Below are 11,308 nucleotides of genomic sequence, written 5' to 3'. Positions count from 1 at the left end.
GGAAGAAGAGGAGGAAGAAGAGGAAGAAGAAGAGGAAGAGGGAGAGGAAGAGGAAGAGGGAGAAGAAGAGGAAGAGGGAGAAGGAGAGGAAGAGGAAGAAGAAGAGGAAGAGGAAGAAGAAGAAGGAAGAGATAAAAAAAAGTTTGCAAAAAGAATGTACTGCCGACACAGCAAACCTATAACCGATAAATTAGAGCAGCAAGTGTGACGTCACACAGAATTGTGTTCATACGTTTAACATTTACAAAATGAGGAACACAAACTCGATTTGAGAAAAAAGACTATCCAGCAAAATACACACAATAATCTTTGGAAAATATTTCTCATATATTAAAAGGATCACATGTGATAGATCAACATAATCAAATGATCATTTGAAATCCATGAAATTGGGAATAGCAAACGACCATCTTTATCGGATTCCACGGATCATATTAAAAAAGTAAACGTCAAACAGATTCAACATGTACAGGATATAAAAGGGAAACCGAGCCGTTAGGGTTAGGGTTGGGGGTTACGATTACGGTGTGCGGTTAAACCACTTTAGATGGTGGTGTGCGGTTAAACCACTTTACAAAACCACCATTGTGAAATGCAACGCAGAATCTATCCAGGTGAATGATTAGATCATTCCATTGAATGTGTGAACGCGAAACCTGTTTCCTGCTCTTTTGCAATTTAACAAAAAGTTCTTTCAACGATTTTCAACTTTCAGGAAAAGGCAAAAGGAAACGGCTCAAAAGGACGAACGATTTAATACATATCGGATAAAAGTCATCGATTAATTTTTATTGCAGCGTGAATCGATTGAGAATTCAGTCGAATGGTTGCGTGATCACGGACAGATGGTTGTGCTGCTGATGCAGTGCCCCTGGATGTTTAAGGTTTGTAATTAGGGCACAGTGACGGCAGCAGTTGCCTACTCTTTTTGAAAGATGCCGTGGGATCTTTAACGTCTACCAGCAAGTGCCGACAGACAGGACCCCAAGTTCTGTGGGGCAGCACTCTCTGCCGCAGGTACCGTGGGACGGCAGAGAAGAGGACCCCAGGTTCTGTGGATGGCAGACAAGGCCGCAGGTACCGTGGGATGGTACACCATGCCCCAGGTTCCATGGGACAGCACTCTGTGCTTCAGATACCGTGGGATGGCAGGCCGTGCCGCAGGTTCCGTAGGATGGCAGACAAGAGCGTCCCAGGCTCCATGGGACAGCACACCGTGCTCCAGGTACCGTGGGATGGCAGACAAGAGGACCCAACGTTCTGTGGGACGGCAGACAAGAGGACCCCAGGTTCTGTGGGACGGCAGACAAGAGGATCCCAGGTTCTGTGGAATGGCAGACAAGAGGACCCCAGGTTCTGTGGGATGGCAGACAAGAGGACCCCAGGTTCTGTGGGACGGCAGACAAGAGGACCCCAGGTTCTGTGGGACGGCAGACAAGAGGACCCCAGGTTCTGTGGAATGGCAGACAAGAGGACCCCAGGTTCTGTGGGACGGCAAACAAGAGGGCCCCAGGTTCTGTGGGAGAGCAGACAAAAGGGACCCAGATTCTGTGGGATGCAGACAGGGCCCCAGGTTTCATGGGGCTACAGACAGTGCCCCAGGTCCCTCGAGTCGGCACACCGTGCCCCGGGTATCGTGGGACAACACACCATACCCCATGTTCCGTGGAACAACAGACAAGAGGACCTCGGGTTCTGTTGGACAGCAGACGAAAGGACCCCGTGATCTGTGAGACAGCAGACAGGGCTCCAGATTCAGTGGGACGGCACACCATGCGATGCAATGTGCTACCTGCAAAGCACCGGTGGACGGCTTATCATCAGGCCAAGAATTGAACCTTACCAGAAGCGACAGCGAAAAGGTAAGTGTGGTACTTCTGCGCCAGCCGTCCTGTTGGACTTCAATATAATGAAAGAAGGAAATGTAAAGATGATAACACTTTCAAACACTGTGCTCAATGTCCATTGTATTAAATATAGTTCCTCCTCAGTCTGGCACCATGGCATGGGTAGATGGATGCAAGGTGGCACTGTGACATGGATAGATGTATTGCGAGGCAGCACCATGGCATGGGTAGATGCATTGTGAGGTGGCACCATGGCATGGGTAGATGCATTGTGAGGTGGCACCATGGCATGGGTAATGGATGCAAGGTGGCACCGTGACATAGATAGATGTATTGCAAGGCAGAACCATGGCATGGGTAGATGCATTGCGAGATGGCACCGTGGCATGGGTAGATGCATTGTGAGGTGGCACCGTGGCATGGGTAGATGCATTGCGAGGTGGCACCGTGGCATGGGTAGATGCATTGCGAGGTGGCACCGTGGCATGGGTAGATGCATTGCGAGGTGGCACCGTGGCATGGGTAGATGCATTGCGAGGTGGCACCGTGGCATGGGTAGATGCATTGCGAGGTGGCACCGTGGCATGGGTAGATGCATTGCGAGGTGGCACCATGGCATGGGTAGATGCATTGCGAGGTGGCACCATGGCATGGGTAGATGCATTGCGAGGTGGCACCATGGCATGGGTAGATGCATTGCGAGGTGGCACCGTGGCATGGGTAGATGCATTGCGAGGTGGCACCATGGCATGGGTAGATGCACTGCGAGATGGAAAGCTGTCCACCTTCTTCATCCTGTTCCAAGTGGTTTGTCACTCTCTATTTCTTCCATCAAGTGCAATACAGGGTCCATTAGATGCACCAGGATATGCTCAGTGAATTTCTCTGAGCTCAGCTTCCGCCAAGTAATACAACACTTCCAGGACAGCTTTGTAGCAGAACTTGTACTGTTCCTGCACACACATGTAAAGCAAAACAATATGAATTAGTCATGGTTACTTGTTATCTGGCTCGACATAAAGCAAAACTTAACGCATCATCCCGGAGAGCACGAAAGGTCTTTACCATTTCATCTGATGTTTTTAAAAGTTTGAATATTAACATTATTTTGTGTTTAACAGTCTGGCATGACGATTGTAACTATAATTGTGGTACAGAAACTTAAAATGCCCAGGATTGGATCAAAGAGGTCCTGCAGAACTGGGGTGTCTTCCATTACCAATCAGTTCGCTATCTGTGGATGGCAGACATCCTTTGACGTCACAAGTGTAGTTGTGACATCAAAGGGAAAAGTGTCAGGAACTCATCGTGGGTATCCCATAAGCAGTACTGATGTCTACTGGCGACAGCCTTTGCAAACAAAACTTGCAACTCTTTTCACAAGGAAAACACTTGTGAACACTTGCGCGAGCTGAGGACGAGGAAATAATGCTCTGCACCGCGTGACTGCTGATTCTGAATCACCAATTGGTCATCAGAAATGTTTGCACCACCCCAAACAATAAAGTCAATGTATTTATGGAATTCCTACTATTGGGTTAACCCAGGGGTTCCCAAACCTAGGGTCATGGCCCAAAATTGAACCCCTGCCCCCAAATCCCGGATTATTGAGGGGGGTTTTCACGTCGAGAGCATTTTCTCCAACATTTTGCATCATAGGTACTGGCACCATTTGGGTCGCGAGGCTAATGTGATTTCAATTTATTATTTTTTGTATACGTAGTCTAGGCTCGTATGAGAACTAACACATGGAGCATAAAAAGAGTGTGACGAGAGTGAGTGTGGAGAGAGAGAGTGTGGAGAGAGAAAGAGTAGAGAGAGAGTGTGGAGAGAGAGTGTGGAGAAAGAGAGAGAGAGTGTGGAGAGAGAGTGTGTGGAGAGAGAGAGAGTGTGGAGAGAGAGTGTGGAGAGAGAGTGTGGAGAGAGAGAGTGTGGAGAGAGAGAGAGTGTGTGGAGAGAGAGAGTGTGGAGAGAGAGAATGTGTGGAGAGAGAGAGAGTGTGGAGAGAGAGTGTGGAGAGAGAGTGTGGAGAGAGAGAGTGTGGAGAGAGAGAGTGTGGAGAGAGAGAGAGTGTGGAGAGAGAGAGTATGGAGAGAGAAGAGAGAGTGTGGAGAGAGAGAGTGTGGAGAGAGAGAGAGTGTGGAGAGAGAGAGAGTGTGGAGAGAGAGTGTGGAGAGAGAAGAGAGTGTGGAGAGAGAGAGAGAGTGTGGAGAGAGAGAGAGAGAGAGAGAGAAAGAGAGTGGAGAGAGAGAGCGTGGAGAGAGAGAGCGTGGAGAGAGAGAGAGAGAGAGCGTGGAGAGAGAGAGAGAGCGTGGAGAGAGAGAGAGCGTGGAGAGAGAGAGAGCGTGGAGAGGGAGAGATCGTGGAGAGACAGAGAGCGTGGAGAGAGAGAGAGAGAGAGTGTGGAGAGAGAGAGAGTGTGTGGAGAGAGAGAGAACGTGGAGAGAGAGAGCATGGAGAGAGAGAGCGTGGAGAGATTGAGAGAGTGAGAGAGTTAGAGAGAGAGAGACAACAACAGGAGGGAACAGGGACATCGAGAGACCTGTGGAAGAGAGAGTGTTGGGGCAGGGTACATGGGATAAACAAGATGGATACTACAAGGGCTTTCAGGAAAGAAAACAGGGAATTTGAAGGAGGTGGGTTTGGGGTGTATTAACGGGGGTAGAAAAAATCAAGGTTTTGGATGGGGGGAGATAAGAGTTGTTAGTGAACAGCTGTTTTAAAGACGTGGAGGGAGGAGTGCGATTGAAGAGAGTGTGGGAGTTTGTTCCAGAAGAGGGAAAAAAGAGGAATGAAAGAGTGAAGGTGAGCAGAGAGTCTCGATTTTGGTAGCTTTACCTGAAGAAGGTTGTTGGCAGACCTTGTGCATCCTGCAGGAATATTTGGGGGACAGAGCTCAGACAGAACAGGGGGTGCAGGGCAGGAGTAGAGTCGGTAGAAGATAGAACCGTCAACCTGCCTGCAGTGAGAGAGTGAAAGACCCTCAAAATCAGCTTCATTGCGGGAGATACCAATGATCGTAAGAGCCTTATCTACAGCGTGAAGCCGAGCTAGGTGTGAGGCAGGAGCACCAGCCCAGAGGGGAGAGCAGTACTCCATTGAGCTGCGACAGAACTTATTTGAGAGGATTGTTGAGAAAGTAGATGGGAGGGTTATCCAGTCGGTCTTTTCGGAGAGACATAGTGAGAGTGTGAGATATGTCAGGATTGAAAGACATGCTCCACTTGTTTGACCATTCTGTGATTTTGTCCAGGTCTGCAGAGAGTGAACGGGCTGAAGACTGCGGATCTGAGGGTTGAGATATGGAGCGGCAGAGAGTGGAGTCATCAGCAAAGAGATAGAGAGGATTTTCCAGAGAGTCAGAGACATCATTGATGAAGACCAGAAAAAGTACAGGGCCCAGAACACTGCCTTGGGGAACTCCAGCATGGACAGGAAGAGGAGATGAGAGAATTCCATTTAGAGCCACACATTGACTACGACAGCGGAGGAAGTCCTTGAGCCATGCGTGGAGATTTCCATGGATACCATCAGAAGAGAGTTTGGTGAGCAGAGCGGGGTGCCAGACCGTATCGAAGGCACATGATATGTCAAGGGAGACAGCTCTGATTTCCTGTTTGGCATTGAGGACCTCCATCCATTGTTGAGACAGGAGAAGCAGCATGTCCAGAGTAGAGTGACCTGGTCTGAATCCAAATTGATGATCTGAGATGAAGCCATTGGAGAAGAGGAAAGATTTCATATCAGAAGCGATGATGGAATTCCATGACCTTGCTGATGATTGGGAGAAGGCTGATTGGTTTTTAGTTGCAAGGATCTGTTTTTGCACCTTTTTTGTGTAAAGTGGTAATGTTGGCTGATTTCCAAGCAGATGGCAGATGACCTTGAGCAAAAGAGAGGGTGAAGAGAACAGAGAGAGGGTGTGAAAGAGCGGCAGAGCAGGATTTCAGAACCTGTGGGCTGATGCCGTCTGGACCAGTTGCAAAATCAGAGTTGAGGTTTGACAGAAATTTCTCCACCTTGTCGGGAGAGAAGTACACAGAGTCCAGGAGCTGCTGAGTTTTTGACTGGGTGAGGTGGGTACAGAGAGAGATGGGTTTGGGACACAAGATTTTGAAACAAACACAGACTTGAGGAATTGAGCTTTTTCACGTGCAGTATCAGCTGTGTAGCCATTTGAGGTAAGGGAGGGGGTGGAAGGGGAACAAATACGATAAACAGATTTGACCAGACGCCACCAGGATCTGGAGGAGGGAGACACGTTCGAGAGTTCAGTCTTGAGAGTAGAGAGATATTGTTTCCTGGCTCTCCTGAGGGTAGACACGCACTTGTTCCGAGCTTTGTGGAAGGAACTGAGATTGCCTTCAGTTGGATTAGCCTTCCATGAGGTGAAGGCAAAATTTTGGCCCGTGGACAAAAAAAGTTTGGGAACCACAGGGTTAACAACTGCATCCGAATCATGAAAGTACCTGAATAATTTCAATAACTGCTGATGAGGCCACATGTCTGGCAGTGTATGATTTGCAGATGTAAAGCACATGAATATGAGTGAAATGCGATGATTTCTCCGGTGGCAGGCAGGTTCCTCTCCTCTCTTGGCAGCAGATCTCCGGTTCAGTCAGAAGGTGGCGAAACCCTCTCACATTCCATCTTTTATCTTGCTTAAATGAAGCAGAGTCTGGCGGGGTCAAAGGTCGAAAGAGGCAAATCCTCGAGGGTCAAAGTTCAGAACGTCACCTTTGACTCCACAGAGCGTTTGGATTGGAGTGCCTCTGGACACTCCGCCCCTCTCCCGTTAATCACTAGCGACGGGCGCAACGCATGGCAGCCGTAACAGGATACGCACCCTCTTCTCAATGGCTCGTCCCACCTGCCAGGATTCCCACCAAAGTACGTTCAAATGCTACAATGTTCTTCCTTTGTGATGAGTGGTTCGTGTTTGGTGTGGGTGTTTAATAAAAGGTGGTGGATGTAATGTAAAATACAGGCAATCAGGGGAACTGTGGATAGTGAATGTATGTTAAGTTTAAGGATCACTAATGTGTCAAATGTGTCTGGAGAAGTAAAGAAACCGTATGGGAGCTGTGTAACTATGTCTGGAAAGAGGAGAAGCCAAATTAAAGACGGTGTCTACAATGCCCAATGGTAATTAACCTATATGGTCTGTGCATTTCAGGTTATGTAAGGTGGAGATTGCGGATGGAAGAAGGAAGAAGACGACTTCACTAAAGCCCTCAGAAACGCATATCCTAGTGTCCCGTTAAACCATGAATGGGGCTATATAAATACAATTATTAACTATATAACTATCTCAGGAATATACGTGCTTGGATATGCACTCACCCAGAGGGCCAAGTGGGAGGAAAGGGGGTGGAAGAGAGAGGGGGAAGGATTGGGGGGGAGAGGAGGGCAGAAGGGGGAGGATTGGGGGGGGAGAGGAGGGCAGAAGGGGGAAGATGGGACAGTTCTCAGAACTGTAATAATATTACATCCCACAAATGTCAAGTTGGGACAGACACAAAGCAGTATTATACTAAAGCTGTTTATATTATATGAGCACAAAACCCAGTTCCACCAGGCTGTTGTAAAGGAATTCGTTTGCAATAAAGTGTGGAATATTGAGGGAGTTTGACAGGAATGTCCTTTGACGGCATAATGGCAGTTGCCCGTGGAAATTTCCTCCAGGTCTTTTGGTTCTAAAAGGTCTTCTGGGTCTAAAGGGTCCTTTGAGTTTTTGGGGTCCTCTGGGTCTTTTGGGTGTTCAGGGTCTTTCAGGGTATTTGTGGTTGTTTTGGGGGTATTTAAAGGTCTTTTGAGTCTTTGGGATCTTTAAGGGTCTTCGTGGTATTTTTTGTCTTCTCGGTCTTTAAGGGGTTTTTTGTGTCCTCAGGGTCTTCTGAGCCTTTTGGGCCTTTGAGGTCATTTGGGTCTTCGGGATCTTTTGGGTTTTTAGTGTATTTTGGGTCTTCATGGTCTTCAAGGTATTTGGGGTTATTTAAAGGTCTTTGGGGCCTTTGTTGTCTTGGGGGTCTTAAAGGGTCTTCAAAGGCTTAAAGGGCCTCAGCAGTCTAAAGGGTTGAAAGGTAAATTCCAATAGTACATAATTAATAGATCTACAGTTACATATCTAAATGGATGGACGGCTTCACCGATGGTGTTTTTCGGTTTTACCGATATTGACAGATATTAGATATTAGATATTGATACAGATATTAGATATTAGATATTGACAAACTGACTGAATAAATAAATCTAATTTTTTTTTTTTTTTTACTTCCTGTATAATTGTCCTCCTCCTGCATCCCAGTTCATTGTGCAACCTTGTGTAAAGGGATACAGGATTGTGCAGGCCAAACAAATGAAGGAATACCACCCGCATCCCTTTCGTTGGAGCCCCTCTTCCAATCACCATACTAACCCGACCCGCACCTCCACACCCCCAATCAGACAGTTTCATGCAATATTCCCAAGTTTTTGGGAGTTGATAGTTCAAGAGGTCAAGCTTACCAGTGTATACAACATTCTTTTGCGCTGAACTATCAGGTCCCGAACGATGTCATCAATGCTGAACTGCAGAGAAAGAAAGGTAGAGCAATTAATAACTTTTGCATGTGCAATGTAAATTATTATTTACATTTTCCATTTGATCTAAGCTTGACTAGGCCAGGGAAATCTGAGATCAGGTCTGCTAACAGCGGATCAACCTCGGGTAAAGCAGGGCCATTCCTGAGCTAGAAGGTGTCCAAATTAAGTCAGGCTGAGGAGGAAGTGGCGTTATTATGAAACCATATAAGTATTATAATAACGTAGGAGTAATCATAGTTATTGTATTTGTGCAGGGATGGCAATATAGTATTTTAAGTCCAATGAACCATATATATTATATATTAAAGGTAGCCTGGTGTTGGCTTCGCGGTTAGGGTGCGGGTTTGGGATCCTAGGATGCTGAGTTTGAATTCCGATCGATCGTTGAATTAATGCCAGGGGTTGACTCAGCCTGTCATCCTTCCGAGGTCGGAAAATTGAGCACCAGCTTGCTGGGATGAATGTGCCGGTGTGTGCCCTGGTTTAGAATAGGTACACCGTATCCCTGGTCGTAAGAGACGACTAAAGGGTTGGCGTCAGCAAGGGCATCCGGCCAACAAAGCATTGCGTCAAAAAGGGAACCATGATGATTGTCATGGGGCCCGCAAGGCTAACCTCTGCTCTTGCAGGGAAAATGGCCATAAAAAAAGGGAACCTTATATATTAAAGCCAAAGAGTATTTCTAAGGCAGGAACAGTTCTCATGCAGGTCATACTTGGAGCACGAGACACAATAATTGCCTCTAATTGGTTCATCTGAAAACTTTTGAATCACAGTTTTCCTAAACATGTGCAATAATTTTTTGTACAATATGTGAGCTACATGTGCGTGCACGCACGCACGCACACACACACACACACACACACACACACACACACACACACACACACACACACACACACACACACACACACCATAAATGTCAAATTCTGAAGCAGCAACATTTATCATTACCTCCAAGCCTTGCTCGAAGTGATTTAGAAAAGCGTGTAAACAAATAAATACTCCGGTGCGCCCCACGCCTGCGTTACAGTGAACCACCAGTGGTTTGAGCTCATCAGTATCTTGAGGCTTCAGATGATGGCAAAAGAACCGCACAGCACGCAGGAAGCACAGCAGCGGGTGTGCGGAAAGAGGTACGTCAAGGTCAGGCCAGGATGTGAACTGCAGCTGTGCCACATGCCTGCTCTTGCCATTCTGATACAGGTAGAGAACAAAGCAGAGATACAGTCTTTGTGGGAGCAATAACTCCTGTTCTAACTCACACTAAGCAATAATCTGATAAAGAAGTTTAACTTGCTTTTATCGCAAACAGAGACAAGGACCATGGAAGAGTTCAGATAAAGGGTTAATAACTGGAATAAAACAAAACGGACAGACATGACATAGAATGTAAGACAAGGTGAGTCAAAAATGAAGGGGGTGGGGTGGAATTGAGAGATGAGGGGGCAGGGAAGGGGGGAAAATCAAATTTTGCCAAAACCTAAAACTCACATTTCTGTTTTTGAAATTGCAAACCCATTTGTCTCTATTAATGTGAATGAGAACACTCATGTGCCTTGTGCGATCATAAAGACTATTTCCATGTGATCACCATTTGTTATCAGGCACATTCACCAATTCCCCCTGAATTCACGATGTACATAATAATGGAGCATGTATGTATGTATGTATGTGTGCATGTATATGTATGTGTGTGTATGTATGTATGTATGCATGCATGTATGTGTGTATGTATGTATGTATGTGCATGTACATACATGCATGTACAGTCAAGGCCAAAAATATTGGCACCCTTGCACGTTTTGAATCGAGAAAAGGAGTCAATCTGCCGTTTTGTGTCACTGTGTGTACCACAATGAGCATGGAGAAAATAAAGAAAACCAGAGAATTGTCTGAGCAGGTCAGACACAAGATTGTAAACAAGCATAGACAATCTCAAGGCTACAAGTCCATCTCCAGAGACCTTGATGTTCCTGCGTCCACCATACACAATGTTATAAGGAAGTTTAAGGCCAATGGCAATGGAGCCATCCTCCCTGGACGTGGCCGCAAGGGAAAACTTGATCGATGATTGCAGCGAAGGGTTGTTTGAATGGTGGAGCAAGCACAACAATCAACTGCCAAACAGATTCAAGCTGATCTTCAGACACAAGTACGACAGTTTCAACTCGCACCATCTTTCGCCAACTCAATGAAAGGAGGTTCTATGATAGATTGGTAGGAGATCCAGGAGGACCCCACTGCTGCTGAGAGAGAGACATAAGAAAGCCCGACTGGAGTTTTCCAAAACACACCTGAACAAGTCAAAATCATTCTGTGAGAATGTCCTGTGGACAGATGAGACCAAATTAAAGCTTTTTGGTAAAGCACATCATCTCTATGTTTACAGAAAACAGAATGAAGCCCCCAAAGAAAAGTACACCTTCCCTACAGTCAAACATAGAGGATGTTCAGTGTTGTTTTGGGGTTGCTGTGCTGCCTCTGGCACTAGGTACCTTGAATGTGTGCATGGCATCTTGAAATCAGGAGATTACCAAGGCATTTGGGAGCGCAATGTTCACCTTCTCTGCAGTGTCATCCCAGTGTCAGAAAGCTGGGTCTCCGTCGAAGGTCATGGGTTTTGCAGCAGGACAATGACCCCAAGCACACTTCAAGAAGCACCCAGGAATGGTTCAACACAAAACGCTGGACTGTTCTGAAGTGGCCAGGAATGAGTCCAGATCTAAATCCCATTGAACACCTGTGGGGAGATCTGAAAACAGCAGTTGGGAGAAGGCACCCTTCAAATCGGGGAGAACTGGAGCAGTTTGCACAAGAAGAGTGGGCCAAACTGCCAGTAGAGAGGTGGAGGAAGCTCATTCATGGCTACAGGA

General features: G+C 46.7%; 1 protein-coding gene across 4 annotated transcripts in view; it reads right to left on the bottom strand.

Annotated features, from left to right (window-relative positions):
• Nucleotides 1-389: 389 nt before the first annotated feature.
• The window catches only part of LOC137418504 (tyrosine-protein phosphatase non-receptor type 13), a 240,305-nt gene continuing 229,386 nt past the window's right edge, over nt 390-11,308 (bottom strand). For all 4 annotated transcript variants that reach the window (XM_068104581.2, XM_068104582.2, XM_068104580.2 and 1 more), the window contains exons 41-43: nt 9,387-9,629; nt 8,355-8,417; nt 390-2,800 (exon numbers count right to left, since the gene is read on the bottom strand). In XM_068104581.2, coding sequence (XP_067960682.2) covers nt 2,720-2,800; nt 8,355-8,417; nt 9,387-9,629 — 387 coding nt within the window. In that variant the 3' untranslated portion in view covers nt 390-2,719. The remainder of the gene's footprint in view (nt 2,801-8,354; nt 8,418-9,386; nt 9,630-11,308) is intronic.

Source organism: Myxine glutinosa, chromosome 8 (genome assembly GCF_964187855.1).
Source record: "Myxine glutinosa chromosome 8, kmMyxGlut1.1, whole genome shotgun sequence".
Taxonomy (NCBI): Eukaryota; Metazoa; Chordata; class Myxini; order Myxiniformes; family Myxinidae; genus Myxine; species Myxine glutinosa.
The sequence above is the reverse complement of the archived record's forward strand: the minus strand, read 5'-3'. Positions and strand labels throughout refer to the sequence as shown.